Source organism: Tupaia chinensis, unplaced genomic scaffold (genome assembly GCF_000334495.1).
Source record: "Tupaia chinensis unplaced genomic scaffold, TupChi_1.0 Scaffold143921_1, whole genome shotgun sequence".
Taxonomy (NCBI): domain Eukaryota; kingdom Metazoa; phylum Chordata; class Mammalia; order Scandentia; family Tupaiidae; genus Tupaia; species Tupaia belangeri.
This window is the reverse complement of record NW_006203772.1, coordinates 1885612-1897330: the sequence shown is the minus strand read 5'-3', so window position 1 is coordinate 1897330 and position 11719 is coordinate 1885612. Positions and strand designations below refer to the sequence as shown.

The 11719-nt window shown below is 37.7% G+C and overlaps 1 protein-coding gene and 1 pseudogene across 1 annotated transcript in view; one reads left to right on the top strand and one right to left on the bottom strand.

Moving 5' to 3' along the window:
* EFCAB5 (EF-hand calcium binding domain 5) overlaps positions 1 to 11719 on the bottom strand; it is a 155488-nt gene that overhangs the window by 121826 nt on the left and 21943 nt on the right. The window contains exon 4 of the mRNA XM_006165478.1: positions 10795 to 11371. Coding sequence (XP_006165540.1) covers positions 10795 to 11371 — 577 coding nt within the window. The remainder of the gene's footprint in view (positions 1 to 10794; positions 11372 to 11719) is intronic.
* Positions 5644 to 7292, top strand: LOC102470975 (ATP synthase subunit alpha, mitochondrial-like; annotated as a pseudogene).

Genomic DNA, 11719 nt, shown 5'->3' with positions numbered 1-11719 from the left:
TTTGGGGAGCACATGCCCTACAGTAAACTTAATCATAATAATATTAATTAATTAATTAATTATTTTTAAAGAGAATGCAGCCTATCGGGCTAGAGTGAACTAAGTCAGGGCTTGGTGTTTTGAGTGCACTGTCACTACATGTCGGGCAGCTCAGATATAATGCCTCCAAGTTAGAAGTTGGTCTTGATGGGAAGGATTTATTATTTCTAAATTAGATGGATGAATTCTAATTGAGTTGCCTTTCTGGAAAAATACAGTAGAGTAAGAATATTCTGCATGAGGAGTTGGGGGAGGACTCAGGAAGCATGTTTTGATGTTATAAGACTACACACTAAGATAGAAGATGTAAAAACCAAGACAATTTTATGAAAGTTCTTTAGCCATGAGAAAGCCAGAACCTCTTCTACAAATGGATAAATCCTATCTTCTTTTGAAGATATCAGTTACTGGATCATTTAAAATGAATTAATAGAATTAAATGGCAAATCCTCAGAATTTCTGGACATCTTGGATAGTCTTAGTGTTTCTATTCCAGGACCATCACATTTCGTAAAGCCATTTTGCTAGGTATCCAGCCCTAGCTGGAGAGAACCTGACTCAGAAACTATTGAGGTCTCTTTAACATTAGGAATGTTCTATGCCACTGAAGCAGACCAGCGACTCATTCAACATCAAGTTGCAGAGTGCGGTATAGAATATCAGGATATCACCCAAAGGGATCATGATTTTTTGGTCCATAACTATTTAAAATGGAATATATACATACACAACAGAGTACAATTTAGAGATTGATATGAAACTAGTCAGTGTACCTATATCATTATGCTTCAGGTTGAACAAAAGGAGAACCTATTTGGATAAAATCCTATCACAGGGGCCGGCAGGTGGGGTGGTGATTTAGGGTACTGGACTCCCACATGGTCAACCGCGGTTTGAGTCCTGGACCTGGAGGCTTTCTCACTTTCTCTCTCTCTCTCTCTCTGTTGCTCTGTTTCTCTGTGGTCAATTAAAATAAACAAATAAATAAATAAAGTTAAATAAAATAATTATTTTAGCGTAATGGCTATGTCACTGAACTTCCATGTAGTCGACTGCGGTTCAAGTCCCGGACCCAGTGGCTTAAACTCACGCCGGGCGCATGTGCGTGCGTACTTAAGATCCCAAGAGGAGAATGGAGGAGAAGGGATTGTGGCGTGGTCATCCCCCCTGGGGGTGATTTCTTGCTTTCTGTCTCTCTGTCTCTCTGGTGAGCCCACGCGCTCTATAGCAAAAACCTCTCAAAAAAAAAAAAAAGAAGAACTTAAAAAATCCTATCACATACCATTGGATAAAATGGTCATTCAAATACTATAAAAAATATTTCTTTCATATCAGTAGGTGGCATGGTAGTCAAGGTGCTGGATCCTGTATGGCTGACTCAGCAGTTCAAGTCCTGGACTCAGATGCTTGGAAAACATTCTGGGTGTGTGCACATGTGTGCCCAGAATCCCAAGTGGAGAATGGAAGAAAAGGGATGACAGTGTGGCCATCCTCCTTGGGAGGTGATTTCTTGCTCTCTCTCTCTCTCTCTACCTCTCTCTCTCTCTTTCTCTCTCTGGCAAATGCATATGCCCTATGGCAAAAATCTAAATTGAAAAAAAAAAGACTTTCTCTTATTTATCCATTTACTCTCAGCATAATCTGTTTTAATGAATTGATAAAATCTGATATTTAATACAGATTGACAAAATGATTAATGTTACTAATGTCACTTGTGGAAAAGCACTGCAGGATTTCCTAGCGTAACATAAGCACAAGGGCCTGGCTCAGTAAAGGAGTGGCAGCTGGTATGGAGTACCAGCAGACAACTGTCTAGGAAGCTTCTGTCTCCTGGCAACTGAGGAAGACCCGTATCAAGGATGAAACCTTCCCTCTATCTTGCCAAGTCTTAGTGCTGACATCTTGTAAAGATGAGTTAACATTTTGAGGCTTTTTTAAAAATACAAATTAAATACTTTGATGTAAATCTTATAACTCTTTGCAGATACCACATTCTAGTAGAAACACACACGACAGATTTTGTCACATAGTGTGCATAAGTTCTTTGAACATTGTACATTAATAAATCTGTAGGGGATCAGTAGATGGCATGGTGGTTAAGGGTGCTGGACTCCCACAGAGCCAACCACAGTTTGAGTCCCAGACCTGGCAACTTGCTTTCTCACTTTCTCTCTCCTTTCTCTCTCTTTCTCTCTTTCTCTCCTTGTCCCTCTCTAGTCATATTAAAAATAAATAAATAAATAAATAAATAAAGTAAAATAATTCTTTTAATAAAATAAATAAATCTTTAGGAAGAAATAATAAATAAAATAAAGGCGTTTGTCTACTCCCTTTTAAATTTTATTTGGTTTGTATATCCTCAATGTTTGAGCATTTGTATTTACTTATAATTCTCTACTATGTAACTGTGTTAGAGAAAGTAATTCTTTGGAATATATATTTTGTGATTCTTTCTCTTCATGCATTAAATGTTTCATTATTAACACATGAGGCTAATAAAAATGTCAGAGGAAAAATGCCCAAAAGATAGCTCAAGGTACACACAGAGCCCATAGTGACTATGAAATAAGCAACAGATATAAGGATCAGAGGTATTTGCCTGGTTAGCAGTGGATATGCATCATGCAAGGAAAGATTCAAGTTTCAGTTTTGGGTCTTTTGTGTTTACTTCCTGATTCTTTTGAACTCTCATTCTAGCATCTTATGTATCAGGATTGATAGAAAAAAGAGAGGAAAGTTATAGTACAATAAGCCCTACTACTCTGGAATAGTCTGACATTCTCACATCAATCATTTTCCTTTTATTTTTACTGTTCAAAATGTTTTACTTTAAAAATATATGGTACAGTATAATTGACCTTTTTTGGCATATGGTATTGCAGATTTTAATATATATATATATAAACATGCATAATCATCACAACAATCAGGTTATTAAAAGTTTATAATTCTAGGATCAGCAAGTGATGTGGTGGTTAAGGCGCTGGACTCCCACCTGGTCAACTGTAGTTCAAGTCCTGGACCTGGTGGCTTGCTTTCTCACTTTGTCTTTCTCTTTGTCTCTCAGGTTAAAATGCTAAAATAATAACAATAAATAAAATTAAATAAGTAATCTTTAAGAATAAAATTTATAATCCTGGGGCCAGCAGGTGATGTAATAGTTGGGGTGCTAGACGCTCACATGGCCAACAATGATTCAAGTCCTAGACCTAGAGGCTTGCTTTCTCATTTTCCATCTCTCTCTCTCTGATGACTATAGCAAGTTAAAAATATTATTATTAATAATAAATTAAATAAATATTTTTAAAAGTTTATAATCTTATTTTAAGAGCAAATATTTTTCTTTCTAATTGCTAGAGCACATGAGAGAGAAAAAGAGAGACAGAGAGAGAAAGTATCTCCCAACGGGTCATGGTCCTACTACAATCCTTTTTCCTCCATTTTTTCATTCCCTCTGGGTTTTGAGTACTTGCACACACACACCTGGCATGATTTTCAAGCCACCAGGACCAGGATTCAAACCACAGTCAGTCATGTGGGATCTGGCTCTCTATGTACAACACTTAACTGCTGAGCAATGGGGCCAACCCAAGGTGGGCTATAAATACACATTCCCTAATCGTATCACAGAAAGGAGAGGATTAGAGAGCTGATGTCTGACCTAGAAAAATAAGACAATTTCTGCATTTTCTTTTCTCTCCCTTTTATCATAAATGACCCTAGTTTAACCCTAAACCTCTCCTTTTTCCTGTCATATATATGTAGGCATTCCCGAGCACTGGAAGAATCAAGAATCACAGGGAAAAGATATTTAAAAATAAAAAATGTATATTAAAAATAAAATATGATGGGGCTGGCAGGTGGTATGGTGGTTAAGGGCGCTGGACTCCCACATGGCTGACCATGGTTCAAGTCCCAGATCTGGTGGCTTGCTTTCTTGCTTTCTCTCTCTCTCTCTCTGGTCAAATTGGAAAATAATAATAATAATAAATAAAGTTAAGTAAAATAATTGTTTAAAAAATATGACAATAAGCAAATGAAACAAACTAAGCTACTTTACTATTTCAAAAAACTGCATGTACAAATTACTGTTCATTTTGATTCTATACCTGTCTCTCAGGAAGCTTGATGAAAAGCAGTGAAATATACTGCATATGTAAAACAGCAGTGATAATAAGCAGTTACTACTATAAAAATTGCTCCAAGTGAGGCCAGCAGGTGACAAGGTGGTTAAGGGCGCTGGACTCCCACATGGCTATTGCAGTTAGATTCCCGGACCTGGGAGCTTGTTTTTTCACTCTCTCTCTGTCCCTTTGTGGTCAAATTTAAATAAATAAATAAATAAATAAATTTAAATAAAATAATTCTTAAAATAAATTGTTCCAAGTAAGTAAGAAGCATCTTCTCTATCTATTATTCTTAGATATAAAACAGAAATGAATCCCTTTTTGACCTGAGAAGTGGGCAGATGACAACTTTGAATGAAGTTGAGGAAAATGAATATTTGAACATTATCACTAGAACATGAAGTGCTTTTTATTTTTCGTTTTTTTTTTGTTTTTTTTTTTTCTGTTATAGGGTGTGTATGCTTGCGAGAAAGAGAGAGAGAGAGAGGTGAGAAATCCCCCCCAGGAGGATGACCATGCTGCAATTCCTTCTAATTCACTATCCCCTCCAGAATCTGGGCATGTGCACACACGTGCCTGGCGTGATTTCCAAGCCTCTGGGTCCAAGACTCAAGCTGCAGTTGACTATGTTGAGTCTAGCTTCTTAACCACCACGCCACCTACTGGCTCCCAGAACATAAAGTTGTAACAAAACAAATAAAAATATTGTCTTTTTCTTGAATATAAATAAGGAAAATGTTCATTACTGAAGTGAATGGACTTCACCAAGACTCTGCAATAGATTGAGGACAACAAAAACAATAATGTGATTAACAATTGAAAAGCAAGATTATTTTTACTAAGATCGTTGGGCATCCAAGTTTTAAATCAGTAGGCATTAGGAGTAGAAGATGCTGTTGTAAAGCATCCTTGGAATTTCTGGATATTCTACAAATGCTTGACACTGTCATCTGTTGACATATAGATCTTGAATTTTTGCCAGAGAGAGATGAATGAAGTCCTAATTCTAGCAATTCAGGAAATCAAAGCATCTTTGATTACTTTACTCTTTATGACATTTCTACAATTGGCATTGCACCAAAGGAAACAAGGCTCTTATCAAGCCTCAAATGACCCTAACCAAACTCCAACTTTAAGAAACATCAAACATGTTATTGACTGGCAATGGAACCTAGACCAGAGTCTTATGTGCCCATTACTATTCTTATTATAGACATTGATAAGTGCCTACAGTTTTATGTACTGATATCTCTAACAGGAGGAAGCATTTGTTAATATGTCAGTTTATGACCTTGACAATACATCCTAAATTATAAGCATTTTTTAATAGAAATAGATCTAAACACATCTGAATTTAATGCTCCACAAGTACAGATGATGAGTGGAAATATTCCTTAACTATTTAGTAAATTTAATGATACGGAGTCGGTCTGGAGGCTGTGGCTGCAGAGAAACTACCAGAGAAGAAGCTGAAAAGATGCTGTCCATGCTCGTTGCTGTGGCCGTGGCCCATGCCCTCCCTCGGCAGGCTGGGCTTATCTCCAAAAATGCTTTAGGATCATCCTTCATTGCCACAAGGAATCTTCATGCCGCTACTACTCATCTTCAAAAGACTCACACAGCTGAGATGTTCTCTATTCTTGCAGAGCAAATTATTGGAGCTGAGACCTCTGTTGACCTTGGAAAGACTGAGCGTATTCTAAGTATTGGTGATGGTATTGCCCAAGTACATGGACTGAGGAATGTTCAAACAGAAGAAATAGTACAATTTTCTTCAGGCTTAAAGGGTATGTCTCTTAATTTGGAACCTGACAAGGCTTGTGTTACTGTGTTTGGAAATGATAAACTCAAGAGGACAGGAGTCACTGTGGACATTCCTGGTGAGGAGCTGTTGGGTCATGTGGTAGATGCCCTTGGTAATGCCATTGATGGAAAGGGTTCACTTGGTTCCAAGACCTGTAGGCGAGTTGGCCTAAAAGCCCCTGGAATCATTCCTCAAATCTCTGTGCGAGAACCGCACAGAGACTGGCATTAAGGCTGTGGATAGCGTGGTACCAGCTGGTCGTGGCCAGCATGAGCTGATTATTGGTGACAGACAAACTGGAAAAACCTCAGCTGCTATCAACACAATCATCTAGAAATGTTTCAATGATGGGACTGATGAAAACAAAAAGCTGTACTGTATTTATGTTGCTATTGGTCAAAAGAGATCCACTGTTGCACAGTTGGTGAACACTGTAAGTCTACAAATGCAGATGCCATGGAATACACCACTGTGGTGTCAGCTACAGATTCTGATGCTGCTCCACTTCAGTACCTGGCTCCTTATTCCGGCTGTTCTATGGGAGAGTATTTTAGAGACAATGGCAAACATGCTTTGATCATCTATGATGACTTATCCAAACAGGCTGTTGCTTATCACCAGATGTCTCTTTTGCTCCGCCCCTTCCTCCCTCCCCCCCCAGTCAAGAGACTTATACTGGCAATGTATTCTACTTACACTCCCGGCTGCTGGAGAGAGCAACCAAAATGAATGATTTTTTTTGGCAGTGGCTCCCTGATGGCTCTACCAGTCATTGAAACAGGCTGGTGATGTGTCTGCATACATTCTCATGAATGTCATTTCCATCACTGATGGGCAGATCTTCTTGGAAACACAATTGTTCTATAAAGGTATCCGGCCTGCCATAATGTTGGTTTGTCTGTGTCCTGTGTCGGATCTGCTGCCCAAACCCGAGCCATGAAGCAGGTGGCAGGTGCCATGAAGCTGGAATTGGCTCAGTATGGTGAGGTTGCTGCTTTTGCTCAGTTCTGTTCTGACCTTGATGCTGCCACTCAACAACTCTTGAGTTGTGGTGGGAATCTGACTGAATCGCTGAAGCAAGGACAGTTTTCTCCCATGGCCACTGAAGAACAAATGGCAGTTATCTATGCTGGTGTGAGAAAATCTTGATAAACTGGAGCCCAGCAAAATCACAAAATTTGAGTATGCTTTCTTATCTCATGTCATCAGCCAGCATCAAGTCCTGTCGAGCAATAACAGGGCTAATGGAAAGAGCTCAGAAGAGTCAGGTGCAAAACTGAAAGAGATTTTTATCAAACTTCTTGACTGGATATGAAGCTTAAATTCATGGATTGATATCAAATACCAGTTTGTTTTTTGTCGTTTCTTCTAGTAAATCTGCTCCATTTGTAAAAGGATTACTCTCATCTCCCTGATGTACAGATATCACATTAAAAATAAAGGTTCCATATTGTGTGGTGGTGAAAACAAAAAAATTAATGACACTGCTTTCTGTGTGCTGTTCGAACTTTCCACTAGTATGAAAACTCCCTTAATCTGGTTTCTCCTTACATCTGTCTTGAGACTTTAGTGTGCATAATAACCTTTCCTGAAACTTGTTTTAAATGCATTCCTAGATGTTCTGATTGAGAAAATCTGAGAAAGAATCTAGGAATCTGCACTTTTAACCCAGCACCCCAGGTGATTCTGATGTCATTGGTAGGGAACCACACTCTTAGATAAACTGTTTCAATGGAAAACAAAAATTCCATGTCCAAACATGAAACAAAAGTTTTGCACATACGTTTTACTTTATTCTGGAGAGGTTTTTGCTATAGGGCGCATGCGCTCGCCAGACAGATAGAGAGAGACAGAGAGATAGAAAGCAGGAAATCACCCCCCAGGGGGGATGGCCACGCCGCAATCCCTTCTCCTCCATTCTCCTCTTGGGATCTTGGGCACGCACGCACACGCGCCCGGCATGAGTTTAAGCCACCGGGTCCGGGACTCGAACCGCGGTCAACTACGTGGGAGTCCAGCGACATAGCCATTACGCTAACTGCTGGTCCCAACTTTATTCTGTAGGTATACAAAAGCCTAATTCCAAAAGTGTTACTCTAAAGCTTCTAATTAGTTTTTTACCCCACAGGAAGGCCACTAAAACAAGTCACAGAGAATTTTAGATTCCTTTATAAATGTGAGTCTCCATGCCAGATGTTCAAAGGAAAATACAATTCAGGTGGAAGTTCAGAGATTCAAAGTGCATTGTTTGTTTTTTTAGATATGGAAGAGATCTAATAGACATAATTTACACCAGGGGTCAGGGCCAGCAAACTACATCTGGGGTGGAGAGGAGGAAGTGGAGAGTAGTAGCAAATTTGGCCTACTGCCTGTTTTTTATGGCTCAAGATCTAAGAGTAGTTATTACATTTTTTAATAACTCAAAATCATAAATATTGTTTCAGCCGTGATATGCTTGCTGGTTGATGCTGCCACTCAGTGGACTGAGGCCACATAGAAGGCCCAGGTTTGATTCCTGTCCCACCCTGTGCTACTCAGCTTGGCACAATGGCACAAGCCAGTAGTCCTAGCTACCAAAAAGGCTAAAGGAAAATGGGTATGCTGGTGATCCAGACTAGCTGGAAGACTGAAAGAAAAATTGCAGTGTGACAGGACCCTGTTTACAAAGGCTTTTCTTTGGTCTAATGGAATTTAACCCTGGTTTCTTCAGATTTTTGTATTGTTTAATGTTTTAAATATTTGATGGGATATAGTCTAAGAACAAAAAAGCTGCAAATAAATCTAAAACCTCATTTAGTATTCCTGTTATTGGTAGACTTTATGGTATTATTATTTTGAAGATATTTTATTTAAATTGAAGGATTAAAAAAAAAAACAGTAATTACTTCAATATTGTTAGGAACCGAGGTCTTCAGTATATAAAAAGAAATATGAATATAAAATAAGGACATTAGGTAAAACCCTGAGATGTATTTGATATGAAATTATCAATATGAACTTGCTATTTTAAAAACTATATTTCTTAGTCCTGATGAGTCTAGAAGCAATGATAATAAAATATTTATGAGCATCTTTAGCTCCCAGATGAGTGATAACCATTAAAAAGGTCCAGGAGTGCTTAAAAGAAAATGTGGGCTAGCCTTAGGCATGATGGTTAAAGTGGCTGGATCACAAATGGCCAGCGTGATTGAAGCCCCAGACCCAGTGGCTTGAAAAATACTCAAGGTGTGTGTGTTTATATGCCTGAAATCCCAACAGGAGGAAGAAATGGAGGAGAAGGGATTGCTGTGTGCTATTCCACGTGGGAGTTGCTTTTTCACTTTCTCTTTCTCTCTCTCCAGCAAGTGCACATGCTCTCTGGCAAATTGAAAAAAAAAAAAGGTATGAATTTTTCAGAGGCTAAAAGAGTAGTGCCATAAGTACACAGGAGCCAAAGTTGGGCAATGTGAGCATCAAAAAGAAAAAAATGTTTAAAATATATTGAATAGATCTTAAAAGCTATTCATCTCATAATGATAATCAAAAAGGAATGCTATTCCAAAAGAGAAACTTTTTTTCATTTGCTGTCATGGAAGCAACTACTGATAGATAGACAGGTAAGATGATGTACATATATAGGTACAATATTCTGAAAGTCTAATTAAAAGGAGAAAAATATTTTTCTGTCATCTTAGTAGGAAGCATATTTCAATGTAACCAAAGACATAGCAACAAAGTGGAATTTATTTCAGAAATTCTAAGATAGTTCAACATTAGGACATCTATTAATAAAATTCATCATTAATGGATCTAAGTTAAAAAACACATGACCATCTCCATAAGTGTTGAAAAAGCATGTGAAAAATTCAATGATCAGTCTTGATTTTTAAAAATCACTCTGTAAGATAGAAATTAGGTACATTTTTCATATTGTAATAAAATACATATTTTTAAGATTCAAATGGAATAGAACTAATGTATTTTTAAAAGCTTCTCATGAAAGAAGTTTACTAAAGTTGTAAACAAGACAAGGATGCCAATTATTTAACATGGTATTGGAGGTAATAGCCAATGCAGTTAGGTAAGAGAAACATGTTAGATACATAAAAGTTGAAAAGGATGAAGAAACAGTACTATTATTTACAGACAATATGGTTGTCTCCTTTGGAAACCGAAGAAATCAACTAAGATTTTACTGTAAAATAACTCAGTAAGGGGGCCAGCAGGTGGCACAGTGGTTAAGGGCACTGGACTCCCACATGGGAGACCACAGTTCAAGAACTAGTCGACTACATGAGAGTACAGCAATGTAATCATTATGCCATCTGCTGGTCCTGGAAATTAAAAAATTTCTAAAGCCACAACTCTCATATAGCTTACTTACCAGTGCAAGGAGACATATAAATACACAAATGAAATTATACTTGGAGTCTTAGTGAGATAATTTAATCTATTAATAAAAATAACTTATTTAATATTCATTAGTTTTCACAGTGCTTTGAAAATAGCAAAAGTAACATATTTTTTACCGTAACACATTCCCACTATCTATAAAATCACTTCTTCTAAGTTCTACTTAGGTGATTACTTATCGTTCCACTAGGTTTTCAATATAATGAGATGGCTCCTCAATTAAAAATATGATAGGGGTCTGAAGGCGGCATGATTGTTAAAGCTCTGTTCTCCCACATGGTTGACTGGTTCGTGTACCAGACCTGGCAGTTTGCTTTCTCATTTTCCCTCTCTCTCTCTCTGTCTCTCTCTGGTCAGATTAAAAAACTATAATAATAAATAAAATTAAATAAATAATTATCTTAAATAATTTTTTAAAATGACAAACTGTACCTGTTGCAGATAGTGTCAGGAACGTGTATCTTCAGGTTTTCTGTGACTTCTCTCATCACCCTCTGGTAACCAGACATTCCTTGGTCTTTGACATAATAAGTATTGTTTCTCATTAAATATTCTCCCAGACGATTAATTGGATCAAACTTGGTTGGAACATCAACTTCTGTCAAAAGCTTCTTTTTTTCCTCTTGCATTAACATTTTTTCCACTCCAGGAATCAAGGTGGGTAGAAGTTTGTCAAGCAAATATGCACGAGTATTGAGTGTCATGCTTTCAGTGTTAAACCACTCTTCGGCCAAATTATCCCTAGGGAGTCTTTTTTCACTCTTTTTTTCTAGTTCTTTCATCATATTTTCTTTATCTATTATTTTTTGCTGCATTGCCTGGGCTCTTTTCTCTATTTTTTGAAAGAGATTTTTCTTCCATGGTTGTTCTAGCTTTGATTTCGGTTCAGTTTCATCTAAACCAAAAACTATTTTTGCAGGTTTTCTCACCACCATATTTCTTGGAACCTCAGAGTCAGGGTCTATTATAGAGCTAGTTGAGACTTGTGGCTGCTCATCCAGGTTTGATTCTGAGGGGAAAAACATTTTTAAAATATTAGAGGTTTATTTTAATCTTTATGTCTTTAGACTATTACTAGAAAAAAGTGTTTTACATCATTTACATGGTGTACTGAAATATTGTCAGCTGAAATTAACAGAAAATCAGATGACAATAATTTTAACCATAAAGACATTTACTGTTGGCTTTATCGGAAGTCATTCAGCATGATATATATATATTTTTTTTGGAGAGATTTTCACTGTAGGGCGCGTGCGCTCGCCAGACAGACAGAGAGAGACATAGAGACAGAAAGCGAGAAATCACCCCCCAGGGGGGATGGTCACGCCGCAATCCCTTCTCCTCCATTCTCCTCTCG